The 22,043-nt window shown below is 34.6% G+C and overlaps 1 protein-coding gene across 3 annotated transcripts in view; it reads right to left on the bottom strand.

Annotated features, from left to right (window-relative positions):
• Atad2 (ATPase family AAA domain containing 2) overlaps positions 1–22,043 on the bottom strand; it is a 59,225-nt gene that overhangs the window by 10,943 nt on the left and 26,239 nt on the right. For 2 of the 3 annotated variants that reach the window (XM_047525161.1, XM_047525179.1), the window contains exons 9-21: positions 20,128–20,235; positions 17,142–17,250; positions 15,727–15,842; positions 14,578–14,752; positions 13,616–13,704; positions 8,912–9,071; positions 7,934–8,024; positions 6,912–7,226; positions 6,247–6,379; positions 5,740–5,926; positions 4,541–4,726; positions 1,447–1,582; positions 326–522 (exon numbers count right to left, since the gene is read on the bottom strand). In XM_047525161.1, coding sequence (XP_047381117.1) covers positions 326–522; positions 1,447–1,582; positions 4,541–4,726; positions 5,740–5,926; positions 6,247–6,379; positions 6,912–7,226; positions 7,934–8,024; positions 8,912–9,071; positions 13,616–13,704; positions 14,578–14,752; positions 15,727–15,842; positions 17,142–17,250; positions 20,128–20,235 — 2,002 coding nt within the window. The remainder of the gene's footprint in view (positions 1–325; positions 523–1,446; positions 1,583–4,540; positions 4,727–5,739; positions 5,927–6,246; positions 6,380–6,911; positions 7,227–7,933; positions 8,025–8,911; positions 9,072–13,615; positions 13,705–14,577; positions 14,753–15,726; positions 15,843–17,141; positions 17,251–20,127; positions 20,236–22,043) is intronic. The other variant, XM_047525170.1, reaches the window with a different exon arrangement.

Genomic DNA, 22,043 nt, shown 5'->3' with positions numbered 1-22,043 from the left:
TCCAACCATCATTCATCCTTCAAAGTCAACTTAAGATCATACTCTTCAGTTCAATTCCAACAATGCAGGTTATGATAATAGGTGGCACTAAGACATTTCTCGAATTGTTTTCAGAATGGGTAGTTTGGGTGAAAAACGTTAATTGCCTATTCTCTGCAGGAATATGTATTATATAGCTCTTAAAAGTCTCTGTGTGCTTAGAACACTAACTTCGTACGTTTCCATGTAGAGATGACAAGTTCAGGGTGTAGCAGGGGACTAATGAACACCATGTAATGAAGCATTACAGTAGAGAAAACATTTGATCCAAAGATCAAACTAATACCTCATCAGGGTCAACAGGCTTAGTAAATACTCGAAATCGTTTATCAATAGCAAGTCTATGTGTGACGTTTCTTAAGAAAATTCTCAGTTCTCTAAATGTATCTTCTTCTTGTTCTTCAAGTCGTTTCACTTCATCTGTTGTCAATGGTCTTGGCTCAGGTGGTGGTGCTACTGGGAGTACCTCCAAGGCCTGCAAAACTTCACAGGAATGGAAGATTTTAGTTACTATTCCTTTATAATATTGATGGTGACAAATGATTCGGTGCAAGTGGTGCCAGGCTTTGGAGAGTTATGTTTCTTACATCTGTGAGGAATCTAGGAATTTGGAATATGAAAGTACTGCCATAATCTCTACTATATCTCCTCCAGAATAACTGGTAATCTGTAATACTAATTCCTAAAAGTCATTATCTCTGTTCTATTTTAAATAACTTAAGAGGCTATTAAAATGAACTTTAAAAATGAACTATTTTCCAAAAAGAATATTTTAACTATAAAAAAACTATAAGCTTCTAGTATTAATAAGTTAATTTTTGAACTAATGAAATATATTGAAAATATAATAAAAGTTTAAACAGGTAAACAGTGAGGACTCAGGATTAAAAAAAATGAGAGGTCTGCCCCAAATAAGCTGGCAATTTATTAAGGAAGTAGGAAACATAATGTTTACATTATTGTAATTTTGTATTAGTGGTATGAAAAAAGCATGATGGGACAATTAATTTTGCCTACGTATAATAGGCAAGGCCTCATAATAATAATAAAAAAGAGGGTGTGTAGCTCTTTAGGCAGAAATGAGACAGAAGCATTACTAACAATAAGCATGAATGAAATAGTGAAAAGGTAGGAATATATATTGTGTATAGTTTCAAGACAAATGTTTTAAAAAAAAAAGAGGTGGTGGTATGTGTGGGGAGAAACATCAGTGCCAGAAATGAACTTTGAAGGAGTTTGGGTATACACTATGAAACCCCCTGTGTGCCTTAAGAAGTTTAGTCCATTTTAGCAAGAATAGATTTTTAAGCAGATGTATCAATCTCATGAGACTGAGATTTTGAACTTGTGCTATTAAATAACTATCATTTTATTCCCACTTTCTCAAAATTATAAATTAATTCTAACCTGCTTTCTTTTTTGATATAGGAAGCTTAGCAGCTTGTTTTAAAATTAAATCTTCAAAAAATGCTGTCCGTTCTTCTTTACCTGGTAACTGGACATTAAAAATCTCTCCATAATCATGGATAAATAATTCTTGCACCTTAAAAAAGAAAATAAACATAATATATACAGAATATACATATATGCAGTATGCACCAAATATGAAGCACATACCAATCATTTAATGCAACATATATATTTTAGAGAAAATTTAAATACAAAAATTATTTTTTTAAACCAGTTTTTTCAAGTATACTGAATTTATATATAAACCATGTTTGCAACAGATTAGGAACTAAGATACACAGGATCTTCTTTAACATTCAAGAATCCAAACTATAATTAATATAGTAACTGACATGATAATATTTTAAAGGGTGTACTGAAATCAATTTACTTACTTTCCCAACCCAAAGCAAGAACTATTGGTTGTTTATTAAGAATAAAACTGAAAACCTTGTGGACTGCTGGTAAGAATGCAAATGGTACAACTACTGAGGAAAACAGCATGTCAGTTTCTCAAAGAGTTAAACACAGAATTATGATGTGACCCAACAATTCCACTTCTAGGAATGTATCCCCCCGCCCCCCCCAAAAAAGAAATAAGAAATAAAGTAAAACTTCAAACAGATACTTGTACACCAATAATCACGACAGCATCTATAAAACCAAGAAGTGAAGACAACCCAAAATGCCCACTGTCAGATAAATGGATAAACAGAAAATATACAATGTAATATTATTTAGTCTTATGATTTGGACACATGGTACAACCTAGACAAATCTTGAAAACATTATACTAAGTGAAGAAACAGACAAATATTATATTTTATATTCTACTTACATCAGGTACCTAGAATAAAGCGTAAGACAGAAAGTAGAGCCAGAAAGTATAACAGTTACCAGGGGTAGAAGGAGGAAGTAGTGAGGAGTTTAACAAGTACATGGTTTCTACTTGGGATGATAAGAAATTAATAAGTATTTCAATTAATCTTCCTACTAATGTTCTAAAAACCACACAAACCAATTTTATCAAAGGTATGGAAAAAATACTTAGTAAATTCATTCATTAAAAAAAAAAAAAAAAAAAAAAAAAAACCACGCACACAAAAAAAACGCAAGCCAGGCATGGTGGCATACACCCACAGTTCCAGCTACCTGGGAGGCTGACAGGAGGATCATTTGAGCCTAATTTGGGTTTGGCCTGGGCAACATAGTAAGTTTCATTTTAAAAATACTGATAATATAAAAAGAGAAAAATGTCAGCATTACTTTTTTTAAAAATAGATACCTATAACATATTATGTGCTCTGTAGATATAGGGGTAAAAAAAAGTCCCTGACTTACAATGCACTGTAATTTCTACTAGGGCAGTCAAGCAGATTAAAATTTAATGGGGCTGGGGATGTAGCTCAGTTGGTAGAGTGCTTGCCTCACATGCCCAAGGCCCTGAGTTCAATCCCCAGCACCACAAAAACAAAAGAACAATAACAACAACAAAAAACAACCAAAAAAACAACAAAAAAAACTGCTTAGGGTTGGGGTATAGCTCAGTTGGTAGAGTACTTGTCTCACATGCCCAAGGCCCTGGGTTCAATTCCCAGTACCACAAAAAAAAACCCAAACCAAACCAAAAAAAAAAAATTAATGGCAGATGATGATAAAAATAAAGCAGGGAAATGGAAAAGTGAATAATATGTGGAAAAACTATTATTGGAATTGAGAAAGCCTGATCAAGGAAGGTGTCTGGGATAATATTTAAGCAGAAACCTGAGAAAAATAAAGGACCACACCAGGCAAACAGGAGAGTGTTCCAGGCAGAAAAATCAAGTATTTTGTTCACTATGTGAGTGTTCCAATTGGCATATACTTGGAGGGTAATTTGACACTGTAAAAAAATTTAAGGTGTATATACTTTCACTTAGCTAGGAATCGATGTAAAAAAAAAAAAAAAAAAAAGAGTAATGCTCATACAAATTAAAACACAAGGAACTCAAAACTTCAATTTAAAAAACCCTAGAAAGTAATCAAAATATTAACAGGAATCTAATTAATATACAATAGTACATCAAGATAGTGAAAAGGCCATGCAGCTTTTCTGGGAGTAGAGGAGGGACAGGGGATTTAAGGCAGGAGTGCTTTTTACCACTGAGATATATCTCAGTCTTTTTTATTTCTTTGAGATAAAATTGCTTAGGGCCTGGCTAAATTGTCGAAATTTGCCTTGAATTTGTGATCCTCCTGCCTCAGCTATGATTACAGTTGTGTGCCACTGTGCCCACTCTCCCACACAGCTCTTAAAAGGAAAGAGACTGGTTGGGCATGGCGGTGCAGGCCCATAATCCCAGTCACTCAGGAGGCTGAGGCAGGAGGATCACAAGTTCAAGGCCAGTCTGTGGGATTTAGCAAGAACCCACCCCCGTTTTTTCAAATATGTTTTTAGTTATAATGAACTTTTATTTTATTCATTTATTTACACGTGGTGCTAAGAATCGAACCCAGTGCCTCACACATGCCAGGCAAGCGCTCTACCACTGAGCCACAACCCCACCCCCATAAGACCCTATCTTAAAATAAAATCTAAGGCTAGGCATGTAGCTCAGTGGTTGAGTGCTTTTCTAGCGTGTGTGAAGCTCTGGGTTCAATTTCTAGTACCACCAAGAAGATTAAAAAAAAAAAAAAAAAAATCTAAGAAAGGAGAAAAAGGGGCTGGGGATATAGCTCAGTGGTAGAGCACTTTTCTAGCTTAGTATGCCCAAGGCCTTAGGTTTAATCCCTGCTATGGGATAGGCCAGGGGTGAAGGGAGTAAGAGACTTACAAATACAGAAGCTATACTAATAGGTGAATGAAGCAGAATATTATACATCATGTAACACCATTTTGTAAGAGAACAAATTTATAATGTTTCCTTATTATACACATACACCAATCCATCCTATGAGCACATAAGCCAGATAGAAAGAAAACTTTTCCTTACTTCTGTAACACTTGGAATTTAACAGTCAATTTGGTACAACCAACTTTCTTTTTAAGGATGATTCTTTCCCCAAAAATTACCTCTTCTGGTAGAGCAGAATGGGGTTTATCAGAAGTTGCAAGTAGTAAAACCGGAGCAAATGAAGGAATATTCTGTAGTAATGTGGTAAATGTGGCTTTGAGTGTTGGTCCAACTATCTCCCACCACAGGTGAATATGTGGAACATATACTATACTTGGTGCTGTTCTCTTAGCTTCACGAATCATCTAATAGGAGAAAGATTATATTCAGTTTGAGAGTCAGCACTTTAGTAATGCTAGCTCCATTAGCCTGAAACAATATTTGACCTCTCAGAATTGGCATATGATACCTCAAGTTTTTAAAATGCTTCATCCCCCAAATCCTACAACCTTGTTTCTAAGTGTTTTATAGTCTCATTTTTTAGAAAACAATTGCTTCAAACAACTAGAAAACTGTTCAAGAAATTTTTTAGTCTTTTCTCCTGCGGTAATCAAAGTTAAACAAAAAATATGAATATAAAATACTCCCCCAACCCTGGTATTGGGGATTGAGAACAGGTACATCTACTACTGAGCTATATTCCCCTTGCTTTTCACATCCACTTGCATATTTCCTATATTTTGTTTTTTTATTGATTCTTTTTAGTTATACATGACAACAAGTTCATTTTGACATAATTATAAAAGCATGGAATACAATTTGTTCTAATTCAGTCCCTAGTATTTCCCCTTCCCCTCCCTTCCTCTCACCCTATTTCCTTCCCTCACCCTTTTTATTTTTTATTGAGACAGGGTCTCCTTAAGTTGCCAAGTCAGGTTTGGAAGTGGCAATCGTGCCTCAGTCTCCAGAGTGTGAGTACCACTATGCCCCACAATGAAAATACTTTATAAAAATAGCAAAAACAGAAACTACAGAATAGAAGAACTTACTGAGGAACAGTCATTGCTTTCAATACTTTGAAATTATTTTATTTTCACAGCATTAAAATTTCATTAATTCTCCAGATGGGGAAAACGAGGCAGAAAGAGTTAACTTAGTTCTAAGGTTACACAGATAATAAATGGTAGAACTGAGATTTAAACCTATATTCTTTAATGACTATAAGCAAGCAATCAGGCACAATTCTATTTTATTATAAACCTGAAAGAAACAAACTAAAAAATCCCACAAAGCAAAAAAGAATGAGGTAATTCTAGATTTTGTCTCTGGAAGACTGCTTTATCTTTACAGGTTATTTGCTTGGGCAACAACGAATTACCTGTGCACATGTTTCTTCAGGGGATGTAGCACTGACTCCAAAAAGAACAGGAATGTCTAATGTATATACAGTAAATTTTTCCAAAGCATGGATGACAGCTGGTGCTAAGTGAGAACCCTGCCCAAATCCTGGTTCTCCCACTATCAATATTCTTGGTCGAAAAGACATAGGTTGGTAACAAGCATTTCTGAAAGAATGATTAATAAGCTGTGTTTTAGAAAAAACAATAGTTTAAATATTTCCCCAAATATACCAATTATAAACCTTCATAAGTCTTTCCTATATGACCAATCATAGCAACATGCTTCAGATAGTTTCTGGTAATAACCAACTCATAGATTTTTAGGAATCTTCCATTTAATGACATAGGTAGCAACAAAAAAACTTCTGATATTTTAACTTAAATAAAAAACAGACAAGTTAGCATCTTTTATCTTGTCAACCAAATCTCACTTATTTTTAGGGAATTCACACACCAAAAAAAATCAACTTGCAAGGAAAATATACCTATTCAAATGAAGAAAATTAAAATTTTCTTTTGCCTTATTAAAGGATTTTTGAGAAAGTCCATTTTCATATACTGATGGAACATCATCATCACTGTATGCCAAGTCACTTTCTAGCAGAGGACAAGAAATATCTATAAGACAGAAAACCTGAAGGTTAGTAAATTTTCTCTACATAATGCTTCAGTTCATAAATCAGCATAACTTCAATGAAATCTTTTTAAGAATCTAAAATAGTTATGTAGTAATGAACAAGAAGTAAATAAAAATGCACTGCAAACTTAAAACAGGCTAAACTATGAAGTAAATTTTCTTCAAATAGTTAAAAGTACATCCAATTTTTGCAGGGGGGGTGGGGGGTTTCTGGGGATTGAACTCAGTGGCACTCGATTACTGAGTCACATCCACAGCCCTACTCATACTTTATTTTGAGACAGGTTCTCACAGAGTTGCTTAGCACTTTGCTTTTGATGAGGCTGGCTCTGAACTCTCGATCCTCCTTCCTCAGCCTCCTGAGCTGCTGGGATTACAGGTGTGCACCACCATGCCTGGCTAACCAAATTTTTTTCAAAAGACTCTTACAAAGAAACATTTCTGGGATGTATAAAACATATTAGCTTTATTGATTATAAAAACTAACTTTTAATGGTCAATCAAGTTCTATACCTGAGTCTAATGCTTTATTTGTTCTCATGTCCACATGTGGAAATACTCTCTGTAGGGCTTCTAAGATCTTTTGAACAGTACTTTGCAGGAGTGGTTTCACAATGGCAGACAGTGCCTGCCCAGGTGATGTCACAGCTCTTTGGGAGGCTGGTATCATCTTTTGCATAGCTACCTCAAAATCCTTAGCTGAGATATTAATGGAAGAGAGATCCAACTGCAGCTTCTCACTAGTAGTATAAATCTGTGGGTAGCGTCGCCGTAGAGCACATAAAGCAGCTTCAGCACATACTGACTTAATATCTGCACCACAATATCCTATTCAAAGCAACAGGAAAAAATAAACAAACAAGCAAGAAAGCAAACAAACCCAAAACTCTATTAACATGGTCATGGTTAAAAGAAAATTAAAAATCAGCCTAGACATATAGCAGTAAAATATTTAGGAGTAACAAGACTAAAACTTCTCATTCATGCAGTAAGCTTACATGGTTGTAATAACCATCAACAAATCAATCAACTTCTGAATGAAATATGAATGCCCTTAAGTACAACTAAGAGTTAAGAGCAAGAAACTTAAAATCAGACTAGGTTCAAATTCTAGTTTGTCATTTACTAGCTGTGTGATCTTTGAAGAATCATGGTCTGCAAATACTTTTCATATTTAAAATGGAGATAATACTTTTTTAATTCATAGGACTAATGTAAAAAATTACATGAAACTATATATATATAAAATATATCCACATACATATATATGTATCTAAATATAAAGTTCAACAGAATGACTAGAAAATGTAAATGGTCAGTAAAGGGCAGCTACTATTGTCAAATTGCTCTCAAATTTCCCCAAGGTCCATTTATCAAGTATCATTCAGGACGTTAGCGATGAAAACATGCCACAAATAAGAGATGAGGAATAAATACAACTTTGTTTTTTAAAATATAACTTTGCAAGACCACAACTTGTTCCATCCATTTAAGGAATGTAACTTTTTTTTTTAACTGCTTAAAACAATGTTTACCAACACAGTTTTCTGCTAATTCTTCTAGAAATACGTCCAGTGGTTTGGGATTCCAATCCCTTGTGTGAATTTTTAGAATCTCTTTTCGAGCCTATGAATAAAAACAATTTAATTATTAACAAATATAATAATAAAGTGCTATTAGGTTAAAATCATTTCAATTTAAATCCCCTTTTATCAAGAATTTTAAAGCAATCACTACTTGGTATAAACAGAAATATGAAACAGTGAAAATAAGAAGATGCATTTGTAAGAGTTTAAGGAAATTGGTTTCTTTGTTAAACAGATGTCCATATATAGTGCCCAAGTCATAGTCATCATAAATGTAAATTAGAGAAATTAAGTACTGAAGTATTGTTCACCCTAGTACATATTAAGAACTGTCTTTGAGAGCACCGACAGCTCTACCCATATTTTCTTACATGGTCTCAAAAGCTTTTAGTGGCTTTAAAATAACTGGTTAGGATTATAATTATATGATAGTGTTCAGGAAAAAGCCAAGGTTAATGAATTAACTAAAGACAATTGCTCATTAAGTCACTGAAACAAAACAACACCTAAAGGTGATGCTAAATTTAAAGAATTTTAAGAATAATTTTTTAAGGGGGCATGTTATATTTAAAACAATAAAAAATTATTCCCATGTGAGTTCTTTCAAAATATCATTTGAGGCTGGGTGCAGTGGCACACGCCTGGAATCCTAGGTCAGGAGGCTGAAGCAGGAAGATCTCGAGTTCAAAGACAGCCTCAGCAAAAGCGAGGTGCTAATAGGCAACTCAGTGATTCCCTGTCTCTAAATAAATATAAAACAGGGTTGGGAATTGTGCCCCAGAGTTCAATTCCCAGTACCCCCCCCCCAAAAAAGATAATATCATGCATGATATGAAACTCAGGAACCTTCACATTTTTACTCTATCAAAACCTGTCAACAGTAAAAACAACATATTGTGTCAAAATCTGAATGACTTAAATTCTTACTTCTTTATCGGGTAGGCTAAAAAGGAATTCTCTGTCAAAGCGACCAGGTCTTCGTAAAGCTGGGTCTATGGAGTCTAGTCTGTTAGTAGCACCAATGACCACAATTTCTCCTCTGCTGTCCAAACCATCCATAAGAGCTAGTAGAGTGGAAACAATTGAACTAAATTTAAAAATAAGAGAGAAGGTATCAATACTATGAACACACAATATATCATTCAGTAATATTTCTTCTCTTGCTAAGACTTAATACACTGAACATTAACAAATTTTCTCAGGGCACCTAGTTACTTTTAATGGATATAGATAAATGGCACAAAGAAACTAAAATTAATAGAAAACAGATGGTCTCTGGAGTGCAACAAATGGATCCTTGAAGTCATTTCATGAAGTCTAAACAAAGGAACCTGAGAGTACTAGTTGGTCCATGTAGGACCAATATTACCCAAAAATTATAAAATGTCCCATTATATATATATAACATATATATATAAATAAAACATACATATCTATACATATAAAATCAAAGGACACCAAAATAAAGGAGAATAAACATAAAAAATAGGACGTTAATACAATGATCTCCATGTCTTCATGTCCCAGCATCAACAATAACCACCAATATTCCTTTCTTATATCCACCTAACAACTTTTAAAAAGAAAAATATCTGCCAGCTGCATGCCTATAATTCCAGCAACTCAGGAGGCTGAGAAAAGAGGATCCCAAGTTTGAGGACAGACTGGATAAGTCTCAAAATAAAATATAAGAATGATTGGGAATGTAGCTCAGTAGTAGAGCCCATTGAGTTTGATCCCCAGTGTCGCATAAAACAACTAAAACAAAAAATCACCAAGAGTTAAAAACTTAAAACACTCCACAATATCATTACCCTAAAAATAAATGATAATAATTCTTTAATATCATCTAATATTTAAATTTTCCCAGATAATCTTACATTTAATTCTCTCTTCTTGTGGTGCCAGGGATAGAATCCAGGGCCTGGTGAATGTTAGGAAAGCACTCTAACACTGAGGTACCTCAGGCCCTCTTAAGTATCTTGTTTGATTTGTTCAACACAGGATCTACACCCATTTCACCATTAGACCTTCGAATCCTAACAGTTTCCATTACACCCCTCATTTTTTTCCCCTTTAAGACATTTAGTTGTTGAAGACGATGGGTCATTTATCTTGCAGAATTTCCTTTCCAAATTCTAGACTAGCCTAATTGCTTTCTGATGGGGTCATTTAACTTGTCCCTTTGATTTTCATATTTTTTGTAAACTATATAGTTAGTTACAATTGGAAGATTAACAGATTGAGGTTAAACTATTTGTGAGAACATATTTCATAGGAAGAATCCATGTGATTCCTATCAAATTGCTGTAGGAGGCACATGCTACCAGTTTCCCACTTATGATCAATTGGTAGTGAATTTGGGATTAGATAAACTGTTACTAGCTTCCTCTATCCAACATAAATTTCCCTATCGACTTTTTTTACTTTATTCTGTTAGCAGTCAATAATTATTGTTTAGATCAAGATTGCTCAACCTTAGCACTACTGACATTTTGGGTCACAAAATTATTAGTTATGGAGAGCTGCTCTGTACACTAAGATTTTTAACGGTGTCTTTGGTCTTCAACCACTAGATGCTAGTAATCAACCCCAACCATGACAATAAAAAATGTCTCCAGACATTTGTTCCCTAGGACAGGGAAGAAAAAAAATCAACCTAGCTAAAACCACAGGTCTGGATCCACTATTTTATAAAAATGTTCACTCTATCAATTTTCAGAGGAACAAGTCAATGACTCAGCAACCTCTGGGGTGATCAACTGGAATTTTAAAAAAGAAATAATCATTAAAAATTGATGCTTTTCTGCAGTTGATGTGTTTCGATCTATTGTAGTTATTACTTCTGAGACTCAAATTGTCCCATGTTTGGTAAATGGGAAATCCTACAAAATTAATTCCTATGTCATTCTTATATGATCTAAGTATTCTTTAATTGCTTCCTTGCTTTTAGGCATTACAAAATGTTCAGGCTTGTCTTGGTTATTTTCTGGTTCAGCACTGTAATCTGCCACTTCTCTTGAGTACTAGTATTTAGAGATACTTAATTGATACTGGACTATGATTGCTTCTAGGCCTCTTCAGTGTCCAGAGTTGAGTTATTTTTTTACCTTATTAAGAAAGTCTATCTTGGGGCTGTGGTTGCACCTCGGTGGTACAGTGCTTGCCCAGTATGCACGAGGCAAAGGGTTCAATCCTCAGCACCACATAAAATAATAAAGGTACTGGGTCCATGTACAACTAAAAATATTAAAAACAAAAGTTCATCTTATGCCTGGCATGGTGTGCATACCGCTAACTAACCCCAACTACTGTGGAAGCTAAGACAATAGGATTGCAGCTCAAGGCCAGCCTGGGCAACTTAGGAAGATGCTGTCTCAAAATTTTAAAAAAGCAGTGATGGGGTGGGGCAGGGCTGCAGACGCAGTTCAGCGGTAGAGCACTTATCTAGCATGCAAGAGGCCCTGGATTCAAACCCCAATAGCGGGGGAGAAAAAGTTATTTTGAGTTCATTTTGAATTCAAATGAAAATTTTAGGGTTTTAACTTCCTTATGTTGTATTATATCTTTTCTCTTAGGCTGATACTCTTTCTAATGATACATAATTACTAAGTTGAGTTACTCTACAAAATCATTACTAAGATACAGGATACACTTTAATTATCTTTAATGTATTAAATTCTAAAAGCTAATTTAACAAAATGTTTACTGTCAGATTTTAAATCTTTAGTTAAAAAAACTTGCATATTAAATTTTTCTTTTAAATTTTTAATTTATTTGTTCTTTTTAGATATACAGGACAGTAGAGTGTATTTTGACATATTATACATGCATGGAGTATAACTTATCCTAATTAGGATCCCATTCTTGTGGTTGTACATGATGTGGAGTTTCACTGGTCATGTATTCATATATGAACACAGGAAAGTTATGTCTGATTCATTCTACTGTCTTTCCTATTCCCATCCCCCCTTCCTTCCCTTCATTCCCCTTTGTGTAATCCAGTAAACTTCTACTCTTCTCTCCACCCCTTATTGTGTGTTAGCATCCACTTATCAGAGAGAACATTTGGTCTTTGGTTTTTGGGTCTGGCTTATTTCCATTAGCATGACAGTTTCCAGTTCCATCCATATGGATGCCATAGCTAAATTTCTCTTAAAATTAGAAATTTTCTCTTAAAAGCAAGTTTTGGGGCTGGGGGTGTAGCTCAGTGGTAGAGTACTTGCCTAACATATGTGAGGCACAGAGTTTGATTCTAAGTAAATAAAATAAAATAAAATAAAATAAATAAAGGTCCATTGACAAATTAAAAAAAAAAGGGCATATTTTTGCTTGTTAAAATTCCTCTAATTTGTTTTAGAATTATCCCAAAATAAAGTATATAATCAATTTACTTGATTGTAAAGTGATGGCAGCATTTTAAAATGTTTCTCCCTATTAACCCAATGCAGATAGTACAGTTGATAATGAAATGTGTCATGTATAAAATGGTTTATTGATTACTAATAGGACATGAATAGATAAAACTTTATTCTACCTCCCTCCCCCAGTACTCGGGGTTTAATCCAGAGGCTATGCCACTGAGTTACATCCTAGTGTCCCCTCCCCCTTTTAAATTCTGAGACGGTGTCACTCTGCCCACGCTGTCCTTGAACTTGCAATCCTCCTGCCTTAGTCTCGAGACCAAATAGCTGGGATTACCGACATGCACAACTGACTGAACTCAGCAGGTAACTATTTTTACCATGGTACTTGACATTTCAATCTACTCAGCAATTAAATGAAATTGTCTATCATCAAGTAAATATAAGGCCATCAGAATACAATACATATTTTAGATGTTAGGAAAGTCAAAACTTACCTATCAATCACATTACTAAGTCTTGTTCATCTTCTATATTACCTATGTAAAATACTGGCATATATGAAGGTATGTCAATATATTCTTTAGAGTAACCCAAATTAATTAAGCATGAGATCATTTGAAAAGAAGCTCTGAAAAACTAAAGATGAATTGGGAGTATAAGTAATTTAGATTCAAGGTGGGGAATTGGGGCTCTAGGAAAAGTGTTCATTTAGATAGCACCTAGTCATGGGGGAAAGGTTCAGTTTTCTTTTCTTTAAAATGATGTATCAGAAGCTTGAACAAGTAATAATACCCTGAGACATATTTTGTTTGGCCCAAGCAGTGTTTTAAAAGCATCTGAATTAGTTGGCAACATTTTAAGATGTTTAAAAATTTTAATGTAAAATTAAAGAAAGAAAATCTATTTCTCAAATCTCAAATTCTGCAGACCAATTAGGTTGTAGCTAAAGATAACTGGTTATGTTCTTGTGCTCAACATTCAACAACATTTCCCAACATAGCCCTAATCTTACACTGGCTAGCCTCACTCACTTCATGTGCCTTACATGAGTTAAATATTCTGTAGTTATGTTTTTTGTACTATAATTAGAACACTCTGACACTCAGAACAGGTTTACTTTCTTTGTACTATGTATTAGGGTTTTATTACCAAAAAGGGAAACTATTGGTCTGTAAAGTTCATTTAAATTTTCTCTCTCTCATATAACATCAAAACAACTCAGAATATAATAAGAAAGGCAGAAACATCATCAAGAAACTTTTACCTGTGAATTTGATCTTGCCTACTTGATCGTACGGGAGCCAGACCATCAATCTCATCAAAGAAAATAATTGATGGACGCATCTGATAAGCCTAAAAATAGGTCCGGTGGTCACATGTAATCATAAAAAGCCTCAAATATGTAGATTTAATATAAAGCATTTTAATTCATTATATTCAAATGTTTTTATCAGAATTTATTTATACTTATTTCTAATTTATAAATCTAAATGCAATTTCTAAGGACTATGCTGTTTTAAGAACTCAGACTAAATTATAACATACAGTTTAATTTTATTTGCATTTTGAACTGGAAACACTTAAAATATGTACACCACTGGTTATACACCTTAGATTTCAAAAAGTTGTAGTTACTGGAACACACAAAAATATCTATTAAAGACTAATTATTGAGGTAGAGTAGAGGACAATGACAGTCTTCCTCCATGTCCGAAGGAAAAACAGAATAGAAAAACATTATTTGGTAAGATGGAACCATTTAAAAAATCTACTTCAATAAAGATAAAGAACCTCAGACACTTAAAAAAAAAAAAAAAAAAGATTTAGAAACACTTGCAGCCATGTCTCAGAGGAGAAAATATTATTTCACAATGTGCTTTCAATATGCTAGGAAGTATGAAACTGAAAGTCACTCTAGGGCAGAACTGTCTTCACATCCATACTGATGCATAACTCACTACTACTGTCTCTCTAAATATGACATTACTGCTCTCACTAGGTGTGAGACCTAAGACTCCAAAAGAACTTAGATCCAATTATTCCTTTCACCTGCTAAACTATTAATTACAGGTCAGTGTTATCTTAATATATAAAAGAAAATAATATAGAAAGATTATATATTGGGTGTAATTCTTCTGAGTGATTAAACAAAAGATTTATCTAATCCTTAAACTTACATTTGCATAATTATAGAACTGTCTCTATAGTCAAAGTTCAATATCATACCTGATCAAATAGCAATCGTAGCTGTCTTTCAGATTCCCCTACCCATTTGCTCAGACAATCAGCACCTTTCCTCATGAAAAAAGCTACTCTTTTATCCCCTTGACTGCATTCATTGGCAAGTGCTCTAGCAACCAGAGTTTTTCCAGTTCCAGGTGGACCATAAAACAAACAACCTCTGTAAAATAATGTTAAACATTTAATTACTACATTAAAAAGTAGACTATTGAAACAATAATTAGGAACAAAGTTCATGAATAAAAAAGTATAAGACAAATGTAATATAGTTTCATTCCACAAAGCACAACTTAAAACCTGGAAGTTATTACTGATTTATAAAAATACATATACACACTGAAAATAAAACCCTTTATTTGAAACATTTATTTTATTCATTCATCATGCTCATCATAGTACCCTACCTTTACATTCAATCATACAATTTGAGTGTATGTTCAAATATGTTTTAAGGAAGGAGAAATGTAAAGAAAATTTGAATAGTTTGTTGTTGTTGTTTTTTTTTTTTTTTTTTTTTTGGGTGCTGGGGATCGAACCCAGGGCCTTGTGCTTACAAGGCAAGCACTCTACCGACTGAGCTATCTCCCCAGCCCCAGTTTGTTGTTTTTGAATTCACTAAATTACTTCACCAGGCACTTCAAAATACCCTGTAAGAAGTCACTGTTATTAGTACTTTTTAAAGTCTTTTTTTGATGGAGTATTGGGGACTGAAACCAGGGGTGCACTACATCCCCAGCCCTTTTTGATTTGAGACAGTGTCTCACTAAGTTGCTGAGGGTGGCACTGAACTAGTGATCTTCCTGCCTCAGCCTCCTGAGTCTCTGGAATTAGAGGTGTGTGTCATTGCACCCAGCTTTTAATTACTTAAACTATAAAATTTACTTTAAAATGCACCAATGTTTAACTGATTGACTTACGGCACATTATTTTATAAGGAAAAGAAAAAAAAAAAAAAAAACTTATACATCAAAGTTTCCATACTGGGTGATTCAGGGAAAAAAGATATAAGGGGGAAAAAAAAAAATCAGGAACCAGTGTTTAAAAATGAGTTAACTGGTAAAGATGTAAAAATTAAACGAAGCAATAATAGCATTTAACAGGTTATGGCTAAAAGCAAAAGCATAATTAAATTACCTTGGGGGTTGAATTTTGAATTTTTCAAAGACTTCTGGATAAAGTAATGGAAACACCACCATCTCCTTTAGAGCTGCAATATGTTTGGACAGGCCACCAACACTATCGAATCGTACCTGGTAGAAGAGAAAAGTGACAATTTTAGACTTAAGAGTCAAAATTAAAATGTGACCCCTAATACCCCTACTTCTAAACTATATTTACCTGAACACAGTCAACTGAGTAACAGTATCTTGTGACTCAAAGATTAAAAAAAAAAAGAGGTATATAAAGATTAAAGTTTCTAAATGTTCAACATCTCTTGTAATAAGAGAAATGCAAATCAAAACTACCCTAAGATTCCATCTCACCCCAATTAGAATGGCGATTATCAAGAACACAAGCAACAATAGGTGTTGGCGAGGATGTGGGGGAAAAGGTACACTCATACATTGCTGATGGGGTTGCAAATTAGTGCAGTCACTCTGGAAAGCAGTATGGAGATTCTTCAGAAAGCTTGGCTGGTGATTTGACCCAGCTATCCCACTCCTTGGCCTATACCCAAAGGATTTAAAATCAGCATACTACAGAGATATAGCCACATCAATGTTCACTGCTGCTCAATTCACCATAGCCAGATTGTGGAACCAACCTAGATATCCTTCAATTGATGAATGGATAAAGAAACTGTGGCATATATATACAATGGAATATTACTCCACCATAAAGAATGATAAATTTATGGCATTTGCAGGCAAATGGATGAAATTGGAGAATATCATGCTAAGTGAGATAAGACAATCTCAAAAAACCAAAGGATGAATGATCTCGCTGATAAGTGGATGATGACATATAATGGGGGGTGGGAGGGGTTAGCATTAGGGTTAGGGTGAGGTTTAGGGTTAGGGTTAAGGAGGGGGGCAAGAATGGAGGAAGGAAGGACTGTATAGAGGGAAAAGAGGGGTGGGAGGGGTGGGGGGGAAGGAAAAAAAAATAACAGAATGAATCAAACAACATCACCCTATGTAAATTTATGATTACACAAATGGTATGCTTTGACTCCATGTACAAACAGAGAAACAACATGTATCCCATTTGTTTGCAATTAAAAAAAAAAAAGATTAAAATTTCTGATAAAAAAAGAAACTAATGATTTTTTTCCTTAACTTTAACTAATCTACAGTACTGGGACACAGTGGTGCATGGCTATAATCCCAGCTACTCAAGAGACAGGTAAAAGCATCACAAGTTTGAGGTCAGCCTAAGCAACTCAGCGAGACCCTGTCTAGGGGTAAAAAAATGGGGGCTGGAGATGTAGAATGCTTGCCTAGCATGTGTGAGAACCTCAGTTCAATCCCTAGCACTACAAACAAAATGAGAACACTAAAGAACCTTACAGTTCAAGGCGAATATATATTTCAAAATACAGTACTCACTGAAGAATCTAGTTGCATTGGATCAACATCAGCAAGGCTAGCTCCAATTTTCATTCGATCTTTATAAATTCCCCTTAATTCATCTTTCCGAAAATTTAGTGGGAGGCACCTATGAAAAGAGATTTTTTAAAGCACAAACCTATTAATTCTCTTCTCCCCAAATTTCATGTTAGATTATTATCATTTTTCTTAATAATAAAAAAAAATTTGCTAGGCACAGCAACCTACACCTGTAATCAGAGCAATTCAGGGGACTGAGGCAGGAGGATTGCAATTCTGAGGTTAGCCACAGCAATTTAGTGAGATCCTGTCTCAAAAAGTAAAAAATAAAAAGGGCTGAGGATGTGGCTCAGTGGTAGAGTACCATACTAAAAAAAAGAAGAAAACAAAATTTCAAGTGGAACAATCTGCAGATTTAAGTATTTCGAATACTTAAGTATTTCAATTTCCTCATTTTCTTTAAACACAAGGAACTTGAGTTAGAAACATTTGTATACAAAGTTTTATTACTGAAGATATATGACCAAATGAAAAACCTAAGTTATCAAGAGGTCATAGCACCACAAAGTAATTCACGGTGGAGAATTCGGACAGTAACAATGTACATTTCAATGGCTGGTCTACAATTCAGGGTATTTACTATTTGCCAGATACTGTTTTAGGTGCTTTAAATTAAATCCTTTAATTAAATCTAATGAGGCAGGTTATTATTATTTCCCCCCATTTTAGAAGAAACTGAGGCATAGAAAGGATAGTTAAATTGCCCAAGGTCACCCAACTAGCAAGTGGTAGGACCAGGAATGAAATGAAAGCAGTCTGTATCTACAGACCTATAGTAACTCTGCTATGGTGAAATAGCTCTCAGCAAAATATTCATAGTCCACCAGCATTTGGATTCATATCAAGCCTCTCAAGCAAGAGTACCATGGGTTTTCTAGAAGAACCTGATCATTTAATACATTGAAAAATGAAGACTGCTTATGTTAAAGGAAGATACCTACATGAGAATACCTAAGCAAAGAATGACTGCTGCTCCTGAACACAGGTAAAGCACATCAGACTCACTCCACGTGACAATTTTTGCTAGCCTCAAACTCCATAAGGAACTTATCTTTAATTCATTTTTAAATGACACATAATGATTACATATTCATGTGATACAGTGTGATGTTTTGATATGAGTATACATTGTATAATGTTCAAATTGGGATATTCAGAAAATTCATCACCTCATGCATTTATCATTTATTTGTGGTAAGAACATTCAAAATCCTCTTTTCTAGCTCTTTTGAAATATTCAATACAATATTGTTAACTACAGTCAAGAGAACTGTACAAGAGAACAATGTCATAAGGAATTTACACTGAAATCTAAGATGAACAAATTTTCAACTGTAGCTTTTTAAAGGGTATTTCTTTTCATTTTTAATTGGTACATATTAATTATACAGAATAGTGAGTTTCATATTTTGGCACATTTGTACATGTATATAACATGACTGATTTCATTCCCTAACAACTCCCTTTACCCTCTCTCATTCTCTTCCTCTATAATAATGGTATCTTTCCATATTCATGAGGTCCTCCACCTCATGAATAAAATAAAATACTCCCCACAACTTTAAAAGAATGTTTTTTGTTTTTTTTTTTTGTGGTTTTGGATTGAACCCAGAGGTTTAAACACCTGAGCCCCATCTATCAGCCCTTTTGAATATTTTATTTGGAGTCAGGGTCTCACTAAGTTGCTGAGGCTGGTTTTGAACTCACATCCTCCTGAGCTGCTGGATCATAGGTATATGCCATGGCGTCCAGTTAAAAGGTCAGTTTTTTGGAAAATATGTAACGTTCCCATGAGTGAAAGCAAAGAACAACTCAAGTAATCAAGTAGTTTTTGAATGATTTAACTCACTGCTGTCCAACAGATATGAAATGCAAGTCACAAAATATACTTTTAAAGTTTGTTACTCTTACTAAACAAAGGAAAAAAGTGCAAATAATTTTAGTTGTATATTTTATTTATCCTAACATATCCAAAATGTCATTTCTACAATCATTTTAAGAAGCTGAGATGTTACCTTTTTTTTTAATCAAGTCTTTGAAATCTAAGCATATATTTTATACAAAGCCATGTAGCCTATCCCAACTTAGACAAAACACATTTCAAGTGCTCAGCCACACATGAAAAGTGTCTACTGCATTAGACATGGCAAGGTTAACATGAAAGTAGAGTAAGTTACAAAGAATAAAGAATATAAAGAATGCAGGTGCAATGGCACACACCAGTAATCCCAGCAGCTCAGGAGGCTGAGGCAGGAGTACTGCGAGTTCAAAGACAGCCTCAGTAATTTATTGAGACCCTGTCTCTAAATACAAAAATAACAGAAAATAATAATAATAAAATAAAATACAAAGAATGGTTGGTTTGTATGCCCCTTCTATTATGCTCCGAATTATTCTGTTAAGTATTATTTTCTACTCTAAGTATTTATTACTAGAGTCCAAGCACTACATTCTCATTTATCCACTTACATCTGTAAAATGAGAATAAATCTTGACCTTCCAACTTCATATAATTAGTGTGAAAATCAAGCTGATTAGTATATGTGGAATTATACTACAAAGAGTTATGAAATGAATATATCTTCCAATTTTCTTTAAGAATTTCACAATAAGAATGTGATATAAGTGAAAAATTTTTGAAAAAAAAATTTGAAATGGAAAAAAAGTTATTCCCTTAAGTGAGTGTTCACTAAGTACCACTGTGGGCTAACTAACCGTTCAGCAAGAAATCACAACCCTCTGTTCTAACCTATTATTTGATTCAACTGTAGATGTTTCTAAGATAGTATTCTGGTTTATATACACTAACCTGTGATATAAATTTTTAATCAGTTAAGATGTACCCATACCCAAATTATTCTATGTCCTCATCACTTCTTGAAAAAAAACAGCAGGCAGTTCAAAGAGTCATCAATGTGGTACTAACCTATTGATGGCTCTATTACGGCTCCTTTTTCTTCTCCTTTCGAAGTGTTGTTCATCTTCAGAAGAGGAAGATGAAGTAGAGTCACTACTGTGGATTGCATGTCTTCTCCTAAAGTAAAGAGAAAAAGTAAAATCATGATAAGGGAAGGCAGGGGAAAAAGGCATAGGACTTTAACATCAGAAATACCTAATAGGGCTAAGATCTCACAAAAGAGGTGAAAGACCTCTACAGTGAGAACTACAGAACACTAAAGAAAGAAATTAAAGAAAACCTCAGAAGATGGAAAGATCTCCCATGTTCTTGGATAGGAAGAATTAATATTGTCAAAATGGCCATACTACCAAAAGTGCTATACAGATTCAATACAATTCCAATTAAAATCCTGATGATGTACCTTACAGAAATAGAGCAAGAAATTATGAAATTCATCTGGAAGAATAAAAAACCCAGAATACCTAAAGCAATCCTCAGTAGAAAGAGTGAAGCAGGGAGTATCGCAATACCAGATCTTCAACTCTACTACAAAGCAATAGTAACAAAAACGGCATGGTATTGGTACCAAAATAGAAAGGTGGATCAATGGTACAGAACAGAGGACACGGACACAAACCCAAATAAATACAATTTTCTCATACTAGACAAAGGGGCCAAAAATATGCAATGGAGAAAAGATAGCCTCTTCAACAAATGGTGCTGGGAGAATTGGAAATCCATATGCAACAGAATGAAACTAAACTCATATCTCTCACCATGCACGAAACTAAACTCAAAATGGATTAAGGACCTCAGAATCAGACCAGAGACCGTGCATCTTATAGAAGAAAAAGTAGGTCCAGAGCTTCAACATGTCAGATTAGGACCAGAGTTCCTCAACAGGACTCCCATAGCACAAGAAATAAAAGCAAGAACCAATAACTGGGATAGATTCAAACTAAAAAGCTTTCTCTCAGCAAAGGAAACTATCAGCAATGCAAAGAAAGAGCCTACAGAGTGGGAGAAAATCTTTGCCAATCATACTTCAGATAGAGCGCTAATCTCCAGAATCTATAAAGAACTCAAAAAACTCTACACCAAGAATGTAAATAATCCAATCGACAAATGGGCTAAGGAAATGAATAGACACTTCACAGAAGAAGATCTACAAGCAATCAACAAACATATGGAAAAATGTTCAACATCTCTAGTAATAAGAGAAATGCAAATCAAAACCACCCTAAGATTCCATCTCACCCCAATTAGAATGGCAAGTATCAAGAATACAAGCAACAACAGGTGTTGGCGAGGATGTGGGGAGAAAGGTACACTCATACATTGCTGGTGGGGCTGCAAATTAGTGCAGCCATTCTGGAAAGCAGTGTGGAGACTCCTTAGAAAACTTGGAATGGAATTACCATTTGAGCCAGCTATCCCACTCCTTGGCCTATACCCAAAGGACTTAAAATCAGCATATTACAGAGATACAGCCACATCAATGTTCATAGCTGCTCAGTTCACAATAGCCAGATTGTGGAACCAACCTAGATGTCCTTCAATTGATGAATGGATAAAGAAAATGTGGTATATATATACAATGGAATATTACTCAGTCATAAAGAATGATAAAATTATGGCATTTGCAGGCAAATGGATGAAATTGGAGAATATCATGCTAAGTGAGATAAGCCAATCTCAAAAAAACAAAGGACGAATGATATCACTAATAAGTAGAAGATGACACATAATGGGGGGTGGGAGGGGTTAGTGTTAGGGTTAGAGTTAGGGTTAGGGAGGGGGGCAAGAATGGGGGAAGGAAGTACTATATAGAGGGAAAAGGGGTGGGAGGGGTAGGGGGAAGGGAAAAAAATATCAAAATGAATCAAACAGCATTACCCTATGTAAATTTATGATTACACAAATGGTATGCCTTTATGCCATAT

The sequence above is a fragment of the Sciurus carolinensis genome, chromosome 1 (assembly GCF_902686445.1).
Source record: "Sciurus carolinensis chromosome 1, mSciCar1.2, whole genome shotgun sequence".
Classification (NCBI taxonomy): Eukaryota; Metazoa; Chordata; class Mammalia; order Rodentia; family Sciuridae; genus Sciurus; species Sciurus carolinensis.
This window is presented reverse-complemented; position numbering and strand designations above follow the sequence as displayed.